This window comes from Streptopelia decaocto (assembly GCF_964273445.1).
Source record: "Streptopelia decaocto genome assembly, chromosome: 6".
NCBI classification, from domain to species: Eukaryota; Metazoa; Chordata; class Aves; order Columbiformes; family Columbidae; genus Streptopelia; species Streptopelia decaocto.
The window spans coordinates 43,471,006-43,488,888 of record NC_138660.1 but is presented as its reverse complement, the minus strand read 5'-3'; the positions used below and the strand labels follow the sequence as shown (position 1 = coordinate 43,488,888).

The 17,883-nt window shown below is 35.9% G+C and overlaps 1 protein-coding gene across 4 annotated transcripts in view; it reads right to left on the bottom strand.

The window, feature by feature from the left end:
- Window positions 1–5,439: 5,439 nt before the first annotated feature.
- Window positions 5,440–17,883, bottom strand: part of CWC22 (CWC22 spliceosome associated protein homolog) — a 29,600-nt gene continuing 17,156 nt past the window's right edge. For 3 of the 4 annotated variants that reach the window (XM_082056809.1, XM_082056811.1, XM_082056810.1), the window contains exons 15-20: window positions 15,114–15,191; window positions 13,739–13,891; window positions 12,693–12,820; window positions 11,619–11,720; window positions 11,294–11,493; window positions 5,440–7,933 (exon numbers count right to left, since the gene is read on the bottom strand). In XM_082056809.1, the coding sequence (XP_081912935.1) occupies window positions 7,329–7,933; window positions 11,294–11,493; window positions 11,619–11,720; window positions 12,693–12,820; window positions 13,739–13,891; window positions 15,114–15,191 (1,266 nt within the window). In that variant the 3' untranslated portion in view covers window positions 5,440–7,328. The remainder of the gene's footprint in view (window positions 7,934–11,293; window positions 11,494–11,618; window positions 11,721–12,692; window positions 12,821–13,738; window positions 13,892–15,113; window positions 15,192–17,883) is intronic. The other variant, XR_014184460.1, reaches the window with a different exon arrangement.

Here is a 17,883-nt window from a genome sequence, read left to right as displayed (position 1 = left end):
CTGGACATTGCCAATAATGAATATTATATGGAAGAGAAAATGAGCGCTTCTTACCCTACCTCATAACAGGAGAGACATTCAGTGAAAATCAAAGCAACACATTTAAAACTGATTACAGCTTTCTTCTAATGTGGTAGATGATTCCATAATAATAGTCTGCAAGATTTGTGGCATCATCTTCTGAAATACTGACTGATAAGGAATTAAATATTTCACATGCTATTCTAAACAATCAGGTAGAGCAGAAAGCTTATTAAGAAAATAAAAAGGGCCTTCTGCAGACATGAGGTTCCCCTCTTCCCCCTTTAATTTATTTTTTTATAGAAAGAGATTATAAAGGTCTTCACAGAGAGACTGGAGTTATTAGGAACAAGGAGGAAAATGGAGTTAGAGCCAATGCTAGGGTTAAAGTGTAGATTAAACCTGTCATTCAGAGTAAGAATTTCACAGACTGATGACAACTGCCATGTGACTAACCTTGAAACTCACACTCCCTCGACTGGAGTATAATATATAGATCATTAAAAGCATTGGTCTGCATGCTATATATATTTTTATTTTTTTAAATTTTTTTTTATAAACTACAGTGAAACTGCAATTATGGAAAAAAGCCTTCCTATAAATACTGTGAAACAAAGAAAGTTTTTGATTATATATGCACCCAAAACGAGGTGGACCTCGAGTCTTGGGTAGAAGCCCTGTGCACTAACCCAGCCGTTGCTGCTCACCACACTGCTCATCCCAGCCCCGCAGAGCACGGGCTGCGCCGCCCGCCTGCCCTGGGGCAGCGCCTGGGCCGGACACGCCAGCTCTTCTGCTGGAGCTTCAGTCACTCCTGGAAAGGAAAATATAATTGCAGGCATATAAAACATCAGAATGCAACGCCAAAATATAACAACAATGCCAGTATCAGTAATGCCACCTTTTGAAGTGCCTGTCATTAGGTACTATAAAAAAAAATACACATTGTTCCGTTTTGGTAACATCAATATAGTAATATTTTGTACTGTTTAACAGATGAAAAATAATGTTTGGGAGCTGTTCAGAAAAAGCTCATTACACAGAGTATAAGCTGAAATTCATTTCAATTAACTATATTAATTCACACATACAGCCAATCTCAGGCTCTTGTGTAAAAAGAGAATGAAAATTCAAGACTGTATGCAAGTGTGTGTTTATACATATGCAGAAAACTGAAATACACTTCTCCGAGATGTCTGCACCTCTGTAAACAGAGAGCTAAAAATTAAATGGGAGGAAAGAATAATGAAACAAACCAACTTCGAGTGCACAGGGATGAATTTAGCTTGAGGTTTCACAAGGAGCACAGAGGCTGTGTCCTTCCCTGCCATGGGCATAGAAAGGAAACTATCCTCACAGTTTCTCCTCACAGCCATAATCACATAAATATACTCCACAAGGCTGGAGGAAATGCTGGGCTGTGAAGCACTTGTGGATGGTATCTCAAAGAATTCCCATTTCAAACAGATACAGTGATCAAAACAGGCTGATGCACCTTCTCTCTTCTACAAATAGGTATAACAAGGTTTTTTTTTCTGTGCAGAGAAGAGAGGACAGGAAGGAACAGAGCTGCAAAGGGACTTTTTTTTCCCCCTCCAAAAGCCTTATTTTCAGTTTCTCATTTCAATCACTGATCAAGTAAGTCACTTGGTTTCAATTTTATCTTACGCACTTTTGTGTTCCATCTCTAGTGACTCATAACAAAGTGTACAGCACAAGAAGGGAGCCCTGTGAATCTAATCAAAGAATGAGAGCCTGTGGACCAGTCATCCAACCTCAAAGCCTGAACAAAAGGAGCAGATTCATTAAAAGCGTGCGTCCCATTTCAGGTAGTCATCACTTAAGTATTCCTTCCTCATGGGAAGCCACAAAGGCTATCTGCACCCCTACCATAATACAATCTAATATATCAACTTTTCAATTGGATCTTTCAACCCCCAAATTAACACAATGTTCTGTTCACCATAACCACCATGGGACCAGCAACTCTGAAGGGAGAACACACATTTCAGTTAAGTAATTAATGAGCAATACCAGTCAACAAACTAAACTGAATTGGTGTTGCACCTACACACCTGTGTCAGTGGACACAGCTGAGAACAGGTTTGACCTCACCTCCTTACCTGCCATGAGCACCCTGACAATGAAGACAATTTCTCTTGTTTCTTGGAGCCTTGCATCCTCTTCAACTCCCTTGCTCTTTCCTCCACCCTCTCAAGAAACATTGCAGATTATTTCCTCTCTCAGGAAAATGTTTGGTCCTCACTTTATTTTACAAAATAATGGAAAAAGACAACATTAAATGTACGTAGGTTAAACAGAGTCAGAATCTGACAGTTTATTTTCTTAATGGACTTGTCTGTTTTGTGGGTTAGCAAACCATTTCCCCAACAACAGTAAGGTATTCATTTGCAATCTCCTCCATCCCCTGTTTTAAGTTACAAGAAAATACTTGATGATAGTCATAAGCCGTAGACAAGAAAAGAAAATCCTTGTCTCTAGTCCCAGACAAATTATAGATTTGCTTGAGGAAAACATATAAAAAGCACAACATCTCTGAAATGACCTCAAGATTTTCCAGCAAATGAAGCAATGTTTTACTCATACCACTTTTAACCTAGTAATGCTTTCTGTAGTTTTAATTAAAATAGCCCTTTATTCTGCATTTGACTTTACCATTTCTTAAAAAAAAAAAAAACAACCAAAAACCACAACTAATTTTAAAAAGCTTTTAAAAAAATACTAACTTATCTAATTGAAAAGAAATTGAAAGACAAGTTTCCCTACTCTCTGAATGTTATCAGAGTAACTAGAGTCGATTCTGCTAACGTAATAGACTGTGGCTTTTTCAGATTCTCCAAGAAAATTAGCCTTGGGCTTTCATCAACAGTGAAAGATAATTCAAAATAGTTTAAGAATGGTGGATGAAGATGATCTAGTGTCTTCTTTTATATTCATAAAACTGTACAAATTTAATGACAGGGAGGCACTTACATGGCTACCAGAGCTTGAAGTGTCCACCCTAGCCCACGTAATTTTTGGTGACTGACATGCACTAGGTTATTTTAGAGTATACCCTGCATTCAGAAGCTAAGAAGAGTTATGTTACTGCAGCCTTAAGTAAATTAAAGGACATCATACTCCTCCATTAAAACAGTATGCTATCTAAATCTAATTAGTACTTCTAGTAATTTTCAAAATTGTATTTGATTTTCAGTAGGTACCAAATCTGTTTATAAAATTCATTCAGCACAAACAACACAAACAGAAACACACTTGCCCATGCAGAAGTGAGATGAACTATCTACAATTGGAAGTCTGCAATCCTGCTTAAATAGCAACTAAAACAGCTTTAGAAATCATGATCCATTAATGACAATTTTAAAATATTTTTAACAAAGTGGACAGTTTTGTCCGAAATGTACCTAACTGGTCTCATACTGGAGATCATATTTCGGTGATTTATATAAAAAGATGGCCTAAATGGTAGTATTTTTTTTTTCTTTTTCCCAAAAAACATTCTTCAGATTTGAGTGTATGAATAACCAAGCTTCACAGACCTTGCTCCAAATAAAGTTACGGTTACAGAACGTAACTATGGTTCTTACAAATACCACAAACACTTCAGTCAAGATTTATTCCTACAGGGATGGTGAATTCACTGGGTGAGTCAGCAGCTCATCTCCACAACTCCTAAAGCCAACACCATGAGAAAGTTCAGAAACTCATCCAGGGAGCCCTAGCAAATGGGATGCAGTCTCACTCTATCTATGGACTTGGATACTACAACCACTTTTGAAAGGTAAATTTTAAGCATACAAGATCAGAACAGATCATCACAAGCTCCTTCCCAAAAGTCTTTTGGGTTCACAGCGGCTCAGACCAGCTGAGCTGAAGTCTCTCCAGCAGCTGTCCCCCCAGCAGGCACAGGCAGTGAGCGCTCGCAGCCTCGCTCAGCAGCAGCTCACACCTGAACAGTGACCAGCACCAGGGACTGGGAGCCAACCCCAGAAGCTCAGGACAGTTCTATGTTCAAACACACCGCAGAAACCAAGGCCCCAGTGCCCAACACTGCATTGCTATGAACACCCACACTCATCACACGCTTTTAAGTCCACTGGTGTAGGTTGCTCACAATAAGGCAGATAAACAGCACATTTATTTCCTCTGACATCACATTTTCATTCTTCTGAGTCAGGAGCACTTGTATTTGAAACTTGCAGTTCAGTAAGACCAAAGCAGCTTAGTATTTATTTTATCTGAGAGGCAGCCGAGGTCTTACCTCAACACAAGCCAGAGGTACCTACATCAGGTGACTTCTGACAGCAGAGGTCTATCAAAGTCATATCCAGACCCAACTGCAGAAAGCTAAGGCTGGGCTGTTTCAACCATGCTTTTAACCAACAATGATTGAGCAAAAGAGAGAAGAATATCATAGAACCTTCACTTCTTGAAGTCTTTCAGTCACAACTGCTATTCAAAACACAACCTGGAGCTCCAGTTTTGATCACAGACAAGATGTAGGAGTTACTTCGTTACCATGCATGATCTACAATTAACTGTGACTGCTGAGGAGAGAAAGCCCAGGGTCACTGCAGATCATTCAATTCTCCAGCAATTGAGAGGATGGACTGAAAAACCTACCCCCAAAACACATTGTTGTGCAACTCCTGCAGTTTTGAATACTACATACCATTTTGACTACTTTCCCCTTATAAAAATTACAGTAAAATAAATAAGCAAACAAGAGGCAGGAGGACTCATCAGGGCTACAGAACAGTACCACACAAGGAGAGGTGAATTTTAACTTCTGGAAAAGAAATGGCAAAGAATATACAGGTCTATAAAAATCATGCACAAGATGGCAAGCAGGAAACAACTATAAACCATTATCCAGAAAACACATCAGGAAGCGGAAAACGAAAGTGATCAGGCAGAACATAATGCCTCTGGCTCAGCGGGTTCTCAGTCACCAGCCAGCTCAGAGCTGGAACACACTCAGTGCTGCTGACCAGTGCCAGTACCGGCCCTGGGCTGGGGACTCTTCCACTGTCACAGCACAACCATCCTGCCTGTTCCTGTCCACACATCGGAGCGGCTGCCCATTGCCTTACTGCTCCAAGCAAACATTAACCTGCTCATAGGAATAACAGTAAAAATAACAGCTATTTTTAAAAGGTCATTCTACTAAATATCTATTAATATTTCTGGGAATTAAAAAAAACTCACCACCACCAAGAGATTGCATATACATCTAAGACCCCAGCTCAAGTCCTAATCTTACCCTCCACCTTCTTTTGCCAAACAGCACGTTTTTATCAGGTACTATGAAATAACAAAATTGCAGACGTTTAAGGTGGCATTTCCTGATCAGCATGTCTGAGATCAAATGCTTTATTTTTTAATAAATGTCTTGTTTTCACATATATCATTTTAATGTATTTCTGTTTATTAAAGATGTCATTAACAAGCTTTTAAACTTGAACAAAATGTCTCTAAAGTTATGGGTTAATGAAATTTCTGCTATTAAGCCCATAACATAGTAAGGGAAGTATTAGTCTAGATAAATGAAGTTTGTACAATTAAACCATTACGAAGTACAGGTAATTTTCAAGAAAATTCATAGGTAGTTATCAAGGAAGCATAACAATTATCAGCAGAATTCTTTTTAGAAAGCATTATTTCAACTGAAGCTTTCCTGGAGTTAACACACACTGTCAAATGCACAAATCATTTTGAAAATGAGAAGTGCATTGGACAAAAAAAACCCCTACAGTTTAAGCAACATATAGCTCTTGATGCCACTAAAGCATTTTTTAGCTGTGTGGTATAACAAGTAGAAACCTTGTTTTTAATCCGCAATATGAATTCATTTTCCATGCAAATGTTTCTGACCAAAATGTTGTATTACATGAAAGCTTGCAGAAATAAATTCTGTAAATACAGATTTTTTTTTTTTTTAAATGTTACATTTTTCTTAGAAAAATGTTGTGACAAGATTTAGGGAAAACTGATCTGTTTCCTTAGGAATTGTTGTATTTGCTGTTATAAAACAGCTCAAATACATTTTCTATGCCTTATACAAGATGAAACATGATTACACATGAAATGTGACAGTTCTCATATGCCCAGCAATTGTGTTCATTTCACAACGAAAAAAAAAGTCTTATGGCATCAATCATCACGTAAATTCAACTATCACCTCTGTCTTTCCTACACTATTCTGAAGGGCTTTCAAAATTTTCTCTAGTTACTAATAAGATTCAGAGTCTTAACCAGATTATTTTGATTCATTACTCTTACAACAAATGTTGAGATAGTTGCTTCAAATGACTCCAGGCAGAACAACTTACATTATTAACTGCTGCAGCAACTGAATTTTTTGTGATAAAGTTGCTTCCAATAAACCTGAGCACTTCAAGCCATGTAGTTAAAACGTCTAAAAAGATTTGAAACACCTCGTATTTAAATTTCTTATTTTTTTATATATTGGGAAAGATATTCCTCAAACACACCTTTTGTAAGTATGGAGTTGAAACCTATGACTCCAAAATAAAAAACAGTTGAAAAAAAAAAAAAAACCTCACCACCCCCCACAAAAAGCCAACCCAACTTTTTTCCCCTGTCTCCAAGATCACAAGTGTAACTAGCTCAGGATGTTACAATATTAAAAAACATTGTGAAAAGTAACAGAACAAGTTGACACAATTTCAAATGTGACATTTAAAGCTGAGCTAGTGCTTTTCCAATTTTTAACTCTTGAAGAAACAAAATCAACTGAAGCATTTCCTGAAAATTTTGGTCAAACTTGCTCTCACGTTGGCAAAGTGGAAAGAATATACAGCTACAGAATGCCTGAAGCGCTTGTCCTGATGTTTGAAAATTTCTATAGAGATTTCTCATATAACATTCACATTGTAATCTGAAAATTTTACAGTTATCACCCTAGCCTCAGTACTGACTTTCAATTAACAAGCAAAGTTAGAAACCAATTGTTTTTAGACTATAAAGTTACAATTCCAAATACTCCAAGTGACAAGAACACCCACTTTGCTGAGATCTTAACAGTTTTATTCACAAAATAAACAGCTTTGTCTTTCCAAAGGAAGACTTTAACAGAAAAACGCAATGCAATAGTTATAAAAAAAGAGGTACAGAAAATTTGAAAAAAGTCTGATAAAATTTACAAATGCAAACTATAACTTTGTACAAAATCATTTTTTTTTTAAAGAAAGTTCCATAATAGGTTTTAAAATACAGTTTTAACAGCTCAAAAACGCACATTTAGTTCAAACTCTTGTTAAGTATTATTTTCGTCTGTGTGGAGAATTCTCCTTTTGCCTGTCTTCATTCTTTCTGGATTCTCTGTACTGGTCAGAATAACGGTTGTGCTTCTCTCGGTGTTTCTCTGAACCATTTCTGTATCTGTCATCTCGATCATCCTCTCTTGGACTTGAATTATTATGGATTCTCTCTCTGGATTTTGATCTTTCTCTGGATTTTGATCGCTCTCTTTTTCTACTGCGATGTCCGTTATCTTTGCTCCAGTGTCTGTAATTTTCATCATCAGACAGAGAAGCTCTCCGCTCTGCTTTCTTCGGTTTTGAATTACTGTGTTTGTTTTCTAGATCCTTACTTCTTTCGTGGTTCCTATCCTTTCCACTATGGTAACTGTCTCTGCCATTGGACTCATCTCTGTGATGATATTTTGATACATCATCTCTCCTGCGTGATTCTCTCACATTTCGGTGATTTCTTTCTGATTTGCTCTCAGTATCACTTCTTTCCTCTTGCTGCCTCCTTCCCATTTTCTTTTCAAGTGATTTCCTTCTTCTTTCTTGTTTTTTCCTGGAAACTTTCTCAGATTCTTTATTTTTCTTTTGCATTCTCTTTCTTTTGGCTTTAGGAACATCTGAAATTATAACAAATTATGGCAATAAGGTTGCGTTTTAATTTATTACATTTGACTTGCTAAACTACATAAGTTCTAGGGACTTATTTTTTGTCAGGAAACACTTGTGGGTTACGTATCTGGACAAAGGTTTCAAAATAATGAGCTCTGATCTTGTTGCTTCCCGTCCCCTCCGAGCTGAATGTCTCACGCAATGGTAGACATTTCACTCATTCTTTAATTGGGCAGATAGTGATTATTTTTAAACAGCTGTCTGTGCTAAAGGCTTTTTATTTTATTTAAAGATAAATTCTTTATAGAAGTGTAAACTATCAAGCCCAAGACTACTCTCCAATTTTCTTCTAAGCTTCAGTATTTCTCAGTAACTCCACTGCCATTAACACACGAACCTCACGTTAACAAAAAGCAAGGTCACAACACATCAGCCCCAAACCTTAAGAGCATACTAATAAGAAATTAGGGAACAGCCTTCTGCATTTCATCCCATTTACAATGCCAATACAGGTATCAAGAACACGAGGTAGCTCAATCCAAAACAAAACTTCTTCCTCAACTTACAAAGACACTCCAGCAAACCTGCACTTGAATGCAACATATCACTAAGTAGTTGCATCATTGTCAAAATAGAGCAACTCACTAAATAGGAAGCTGACATGAGATCTGCAAACCTGCCCATCCAAGAATTTTTTGGTTATGTAAGATATACTTTCATATTTGAAAAGATGTAAAATTTATGTACTGACAAAACTCCAATGACCTTGCTTTTCCCCCGTTCCCCTCTGCTAACTGCTGAAGTGGGAACAACTCCCATTTGTACAGGTGTGGCTGCCACTCGCAAGTATCCATCAGCAGGGCTGGCAGCCCTTAGCTGTGTGCAAGTGATGCCTGACTTCTGAGAGCCTCTACCCAGCATCCCCTTGTGGACCTGATACTACAGGAACAGGCATAGACTGTAACATCATCATCTCATAAATTTTTTTAGAAAGATCACCTTTCTCAGACCATCCAGTCTCTCAAAATCATTTACTTTTTTTATTACTTCCTGGAAAAGCTTATCAGTCAATGGAGATTAAAAACAGCAGATGGGGAAAAAAAAAATCTCCAACACTATCCTATGAGGAAACAGAGGCATGCTGAAACAGCTTGAGATAGTGGTACCACAGCAACATTACAATGGCCCTCTGGCTCATTTTCAGGAAAAATAGTGATAGCTCTGTCAACAATTTAAGATTAAAACTAACTTCTGTATTTCTAAATATACTTCAGTGCTCTTCTCAGTGGAAGAGGACTTACTGTTCCTGTTTGCTCTTTATAAAGGACCATTAGATTTCACTTGACAGTATTTATCTGTAACAGCCATTTAGAATAACCATTAAATTAACCTTATTGTATGAACTATAGAATCATATCACCTGTTTCTAATCACCTTTTGAAAATACCACAGCCATAAACAGATTGAATAGTGCAACAAATATCTGAGTTGTACAGCAGATGGCTAGTTTCATGTCTGAATTAAGGCTTCCTGGCATTCTGATAAAATGAGATGATGGATCAATTCAGATAGGTTTTAATACATTAACTTTCTTAAACAGTGTTTTCCCTATTATTTTACATTCACCAGAATGCAGAAAAAGACCCAAGAAAGTAAATACAAAGGAACAAGCTGCTTTGATAACAGACAAATTTTGTTCCCTGCGGGACCTGTTTTGATTGGAATTACCTCTCCAGAGCAGTGCTAAACTGAGCTGGCTGGTGAAGTTCCACACATTAACTGTCCATAAGACAGTCATGTCTAATTTAGGTGTATGCTCAATTTCTAATCAGCAGGGGTTTTTTTCTTTTCTCTTATACACTGCACTGTGAAACACTGTAGCACGTTACTCCGAAAACTGCCTTCCAACTCTACCAAGTTATTTTAAAAATTTAAAAAGATGCAAACACAGGAAGACTTGAAATTATAACCAATAATGGACCTCAATCAAATTTACCAATAAATATAGTTCTCTCCAATTAATGTTCTAATCACTGCATTTAAGTACACCGGAACCAGATAAAAAAGTGAAACCAGGCTGCAAAGATATCAAAATGAAAGTTTTAAATAATGTGTTCCCAAATGAAGAAAGACCAAGTAGTAAAAGGGAAGGTCCTAAATTTACAAAAATAAAAGTGGTCATTTGAGAAGACTGCAGACTCAGTCAGTTTGTCACTAAAGACGTACCTCTGTGGTTCCTACCAAGCAGCTCAGCAAAGCTGCAGCTGTCGATGCAGGAGCCATCTGGCTCTTTGCTGAACCGACACCTTCTCTAACCCCATTTAATTGTGTCGTCCTCTAGTGCTTTGTCGTCACTAATGCAATTAACGCGATGACACACAAAGCCGACTTTGGACAGTGAGATTGCAATGGAGAACAAAAATGTACGTCCAAAGCATGAGCAGTTCATACTACTTTTATTTTATTAACCAACATTTTCATTTCAAAGGCATGCAATAAATCAAATTAATTTTGAATCAGCAAGCTTCTGTACTGTAAGAAGTCATGCTGTGTTATCATCTGCTCATGTTATATACAGTGGGGCAGACTGCACACACTAACTCACGCCAGCATGTGCTTTATAGGTTAAGCAATGTTTATGACAATTCCTGTCAAATAGAAGGTTCTGCATCAGCAGGATAGTGTAAGATGCTAAACACTAATTATAATGCATAAAACTATGAAATACTAAGTTGTCAGCAAAAGCTAATTATTCCTTGGAGATTTTTCTACAGACAAGAACCTCAACTATAGCACCACACACACAAACTCTTCCTGGGGAAGAAGAATTAGAAACGGAGACTCAGAGATTAAAATTTAAACACGTTGCTAGAACTGAACAATGCAACTTCTGACCCACGAAGACACACATATTTACAGGGAAGGACTCAAGTAGTACCAAGCCAGGCTAAAAGAGTCATAGAAATCAGACTCTACAGTTCTCTAGTAAACATCCCAGAGACAAGAATAGGGAATGACTCTAATCCCTCCATCCTCCACTAAGCTGAAGTAATAGTGCTGTGCAACAGGTATCAACTGTGTAAAAAAAGTAATCTACAAAACAGTGTCCCTCAGATATTTAGGTCTCTAAAAATGGAACTCAGTTTTTCTAAATTCTAAAATAAATTTCCATGAGAAATATTTAATATTTTAAAACTTGTAAGTTTTAAAAAAATGACCAGTTTTTAAAGCAGAGGAACTAACACTGTCCATAGCTAGTTTTTCCTCAAACCAAGTTTATATAGAAATAAACAGGTATTTTTAATTTACTTCTATACCTATTATATAAATATAAGAGAAGTAAATAGTTACAGCTAGTGTTTAAGTACCTGAGTCACTGCTGTTGTCACTGCTAGATGAGGAGTCACTGCTGCTGGATGAATCTGAGCTGCTGCTGCTGCTGCTTTCAGAATCCGAATCTGAAGAAGAGTCTGTTTCTGAAGACGATGAGGAATCTGATGACTCAACATCTTGTTTCTGTGTCATTATCATCTTTGGTGCATTTTTAAGATGCTCCCGCAATTCATCCCTAATCAAAGGAAAAAAAAGGTGTGTTATGTTTTTTTTGTTTGGTTGGTTTTGTTTTTTTTTTTTTGATGGGGGCAAGGTGGGAAAGAAGGAAAGCAAATATCAAATCAGAAAACTGTTCCTCACGTTAGTCCTCCAAGGCCAATAGAAGTGAAGAAATTGATGGCGAAGCGGGTGTTTCTTGGGTTATCCCGAGGCAATAATCCCTCAAAGAATGGATGCAATGTTCTGATGAAAAGAAAAATCTAAATTAAACACCATGCCAACTTAGCACTATTTCTCATTGACACTAAAACTGAAAAAAAAAAAAAACACCAACAAAAACATGTATGGATCCTCTAGGACAGCAAAAGTTTTCCCTTCATGCATTTTACAATACTTCATGCTTCATACCTGTGATGTATCTGATCAAAATGCTATTTAAAAACTTGTTCTTTCATGGAAACAAACTTCACACACAAAAAAATTACATAATGTCAGATTATGACAACAGAAAGCCTGAATTTGTGAAGCCCTGAAGAGACTTGTGAAATTGCAGTAGCCTGTGATAGGAAAGGATAACATTTGTTGACCAAGAAGTTCTAAGCTCTACGTACTTATACTGAAATACCACCAAACAAGGCCCTAAAGTAGTTTCAAGTTAAAGTTTACATGAGATAAAGCATCTACTAAATTCTTCTTCATACATCAAAGAAATCCCAACTTATAGGAAACACCTCAGGCAACTGAAAGGAACATTGTCAGAATGCTATGCATTAAATCACATACAGGCTTAAAAGAATGTGTATCTTATATTAAGGACAAGCAACTGATCCTAGAAAAAAAGCACAAAACTATTAATAAGCTTTCCTAAGTTTTGTCAGAAAAAGAAGCCACCGTAACATTTATTATGCAGCTAAACAGCTGACAGGAAATAAAAATAGACTTTTACTTGGAAAATTCTTATACAAGCTGGACTATCATTGGGAAAAAAGAAATACATCTTGCAAATAGGCACATACTCAAACACAAATTGATGGTTACACACTCAGCTTAATGGGACTCTTTCCAATAACTAAATCTATACATGAACTTATTCTTGAGGTACTGCAGCTACAGAACTGTTTTTTAGTTGAATTTGAAAAGAGAGTTCTTATCTGCACTTCTTCAGATAAAGAATCTATTTAACTTTACAGTTTTGAAAATAAATTTTCAACTTACTCATCTTTTAATCTTGCATTTAGATTAGGAAGTCCCATATATTCACTGAGCTCTTGAAAGAATATTTTGACAAAAATTCTACTGGAGGATGTGGTAGTTTCTTCACTCAGTATTATACATTCAAGGACCTGAAAACATTTGGAAAAATATTTAGAAAAGGTTTTTAAATTTTAAGATAAATAAAAGAATGTATGTTTAAAACTTTAGTCCTCCTGAAATAAACAGAAAAAAACCCTTTTCTCCCTCCACAAGAACATAAACTATGCAATTCCTAGTCAAGATTTTCCTCCTCAGAAATTCTTTTCTACCACCTAGGTTCAGTTTCTGATCATACTTATGCCAGTAATTCTTCAAGGATTTATTTTACCCAGGAAAGTTCCATAAGAGAACATCAGGTCTGGGAACTTCTGGCAAGTCAAAGATTTGGGACTTAAGTTCTAAAGAGATTTGGACTGACTTGTGTGTGCTTGAAGAATGACAATTAGACTAGACTGTGAAACAAGAATAAAACTGTGTGACAAGAGATGTTACATTGATATTTATTTCTTTATTTTTATTTTTAATGTTACACTATGTGTCTCAGAATGCAACATTGCTTTTATTTATTTGGCACTTAAATCACAAAACAGCAGCAATTTTTAATCTTACAATATATATGAAATTAAAAGTTTCATGTAAAATATAATTTTAAAAGTTTTTTTAGGTTTGTTTCTAAAAACAGTTTTGCTATTTAGATCACTGATTAAAATGTCAAAATTATTTTTTAAAAAGTACATTTTAATTGACCAATTCCAGCTGAGTTCCATAAAATAACAGCTTAAATTAACTATTCATGAATAGGGAAGGGAGGATGATGATACATAGGGGCAGAATGAGAAGATGAGGGTGACACAGAATTGTTCAACAGTGTCTGAGAAGATACTTAAAATAATCCAGTTTGCTACAAATACAAGTAGTTCCAAATCGCAGAATAAATACTAAACCTAATATATTATTTCTGAATACTGGAGATTAATTATTGAAATCTAGGACAATTTTTTACTTACGCTCCAGGGAATTGCATCGGTGTACAGTAGATGAGCAAACATCTTGGCAACATTTCTCAGTTTGTTCGTTTCCAAACGATGAATGGTATCATATTGTTCTTTGAAAATAGCTTCAAAGGATTCCATATATTCTTTTTTTAACATGCAGAAACGCTAAGACAACATTGTACAATTTAAATAACCAGATTAAACAATAGATTAAACATGCAAATAACCTATATGTAGGTGAGATAATGGTGCAAATATTTACAATACAATATACAATTGTACAATTGTATACAATGTACAATTGTATACAATTGTACAAAATACAATTCAATATATTTACAGAAGAATTTCCTTTTAAATAACCCTTGGAGAAGAAAATACCTTCAAATGGATACATTTTATTGCTTTCAGCAGTTTGTCAGAACAAGAAACTCATCTGCATTGCAAAGTAGTAATTATCAATTTTGAACTACAGCAAATTATCCTGAAATTTCCCTAACTTTCGTACATCCAATATTTTCACCTGATTTAACCCCAAATGTCACTTTTTTCATGACAACATTGAATTACTATTTAGAGAGGCAGCAGGGAACACAGTCAAGAGGGAACAGATTCCAGACGTAAACATTCCAAAGCACATGGAAATTAATGTTTATATTCTCCTGAATGTGTAGATTCATGTGGTTAGTACTTGGTAACTGACTGTCAGCAGAAGTATTTCCTCAAATACTAGATAAAAAACAAAAACGAAAAAAACCACTCCCTTTCAGAATAAAGTGCTTCCTTGAGAAGACAAATATTTTATCTTAACTAGTCAGATAAGTCAATATCACACATACAGAAAATTAACTAACAAATAACTGCAACTAAATTAGCAATTAGTTACACAAAACCAAAGAACCAGCTGTTCAGTGAAAAACAAACAAAACCACCACAACCCTGCGACAGTAAATAGTCACAGTCTTGTGCTCTAAATAAAAACTACTAAGATGCTTTGAACGAAGTGGTACAAAGACAAGAGTCTCCAAAATCAACCTTTAGCACTATAAAAGTGATATTTTCTGTTAACTCATAATACTTTTACTTCTTTTTAGTACCATTCCTTTGCCACTGATATATTGTTCTAACATAATGAGAAAAGAAGGAAGCAAAAAGAAGCAACAATATAAAGAGAAAATGAGCTCTCTGATTCTGCATTCACTATGCTTGTTACAATCAAAATGTTAATTCAGTCCACTAATACAACTAATCAACTAATATAACCATTTTTGGAATGATAAAAACCTATTAGTTTTATTTATCCATTAAAACTTAAGTTTGGCACACAAAAAGAGTAAACCAATGAAGTTATCTACCATAAACTGTAAAATCTGAAAACAGAACTCACCCCTGCCAGCAATCCAAAGAATTTCTCATAAGTTCTTTGCTGAGCACAGCAGTCAAGTATCATATTGCAGAGTTCTTTCTGGTTTAAGAAAAAAAAATACATTCTCTAGGTAAATTCACTGTAGCAGCAACCGCCATTATTACTACGTATCAAAATATTGAAGAAAACCTTTACATGGACTCAAGATTTGAAACAAGAGCATTTACATAAAACTTCATTGGTAACATCAGTAGTTTTCTAAGTTGCTCATGTTTTAGAAATTATCTGGGGCATGAATATGAACTTTTGCTATTCAAATTTCTTCTTCTGCCAAGAGCAGAGTGTGAGGTCAGTGAGCACACACCAGATTAAACACAAACTTATTCCTCTGACCTGCTATGTAAGCTATGGATTGTAATGCAGCTATGAACTGGTTTAGGGCACATCTTGAAACATTTATTAAGACAAATGAGGAAAACATTGTTATATAAATGAAGAGCCATGAAATACATAGTACTTAAACAGGACTGCACTTTTACCCTATTAACTTTTTAAAAACTGTTATTATTATTTTCTCCTAAGACCAACTCCAATTTATGACATTCCCAAATCACTTTTAGGCTGTCAATCACTTATCTTTCACAATTAGTTTAAATTTCTCTTTAATAATAAAACTCTCATTAAAAAAAGGATAATTTCAAGCATTTCGTTCTCTTTATATCTTATATCAGTTTACTGTAACATAAGATTTCATATTTTCCCACTTGTACCACTCTTCCAAGCATGTATTCTGAAAAGAAACATTTTGCCCATGACAAAAGCTCAAAACAAATAAAAGGCCAATCACATTCAACAAGAAAAAAATACCCCCTCCAAATCACAAGGCAGTAACATATCAAAGTTACAGCTATGTTTAAAGGTTTTCCTTTCAACACTGTCACATTGCATTAGTGTGATGTATTAAAATGCATATTAACTTTTTATATTATCCTGTTTTACAGTAATGCTGCAGTTAATCAGTTTTTAAACAATAAAAAGGGTAAAGTGCTGATGCCACTGCTAATATTGTCAGCAAGACCTGAAAAACAAATTACTTTTCTTTCCCATCTTAAATGCAATTACAACATTGGTATCCCCTGTGGTTTACAGTAATTAAATATTTTAACATTTTAATTAAATATTACCATGATTTCTAGGAGGCTATCTTGAATTACCACACAAATGAAAATGGATTCGCCCACAAAGACTTTCTTGCTAGACCAAAGTAACTCAAGGTTATGTTGAGAGTAACTGTTTATCAGATTAAAAATTGACAAACTTTAAAAGGATCTAATTATTTTTTCAGATGTGACAAGTTCACATAGCAATTCTAGCTTCATTTATAGTTTTAAAGGTTAATTAACTCACTTCTGTACTCCCACTGGTAAAACTTCTGGTGATGTTTATGGCAGGAAAAGCCCGGGTTTTTCAGTCCATCATATGCTTTAAAGAATGCAATGAATTTGTGTCCCAGTTTAACAGGCAATGTATTACTGCACTGTTCAGCAGTTCCCATATAGTGCTCAACGCCTGACTGTTCAGCGTAGTTAAGAACGTATGTGTAGCTGTCCAATCATGAAGTAAAGTGCTTCGAAAAATACCTGACATACCATACAGATGGTGAATGATCTTTTGAACACCCTTTAATCCATTATTGTATTATGGAAAAAAAATGGCACTTCCCAAAACTGCTAAGACAGCCTCTAAATATACTGCAGATCTTACAGCTCTCCCTAAACATTTCCTACTACCTTTTATCCAAACACAATAATGGTTTAAATGGACCATGGCTCAACTTCACATGGCAAGTATCATCATATATTCAAAGATGCTAAAGGGTAAACAAGACAGAAAAAAACCAAAACAAAACAGACTAGCTTTACCATTTTGAAAACACCTGAGCACACACTGCCCACTCTGTGCTCTCTCAGCTTCACACAAAGGCTATGTTCACTGCAGATAGAAGAGCTAAAGCAACTTTATCCCTCCCTTCCAATCACAGGCTCCTTTTCACAGTTAGTAATTTCCTGCCCGCCCCCCCCCCCCCCGCCCCATTCCTTCCCTTATGTTTTGCTATTTATTTTCTTTAAGACTTGCATTTAACTAGGAGCACAACTGAGGAGCTGCCTTCTGCTCCCCCTGGCTGGGAGCTCCTTACCACCCCACAGCTCTGGTCCCTCGATCGCACACATGGGCTGAAGCAACCATGAGACATCCCCACCCTGTAAGCTCATGTAGCTTCTTAAAATATAGAACTGTCAACACAAGCACTTGGTTTCTACAATCATATGAGGAATTGATTTGCTGGAATTGATTTGCTGGAAGCAAACCTAGTAAAGGACACAGGTTGGTTTAAAATAATATGAAAGTGGAATTATGTGAAATTAGTCCTCCTTTTCTTTCAACTAAAAACATCAAGAACTGAAATTAACTCCTCTAAGAACAGAGGCAAAAAAAAACCCAAACAACTGTTAAAGGAAAGCATAAAGTAAAAAGCCTATTTGACATTTTCGTTGGGCTTGTTTGTTTGCTTTCCTCATAGCTCAGAACAACCAGTAATACCCTACTCCTCTAACTAGAGTTTTAATTTCTTTAAATTTTCTCCTTTGGTAATGTGTGGGATTAATGGAGCTTTAACACAGATAATAACAGTAGTTTATAACAGTACTTTTTAAAAAAAGGGAAGTAGTGTGCACCGTCAAGACTGAACATATGCCCAAAGAAGCAGCTCGAAGGCTTGTTCAGAATAGCT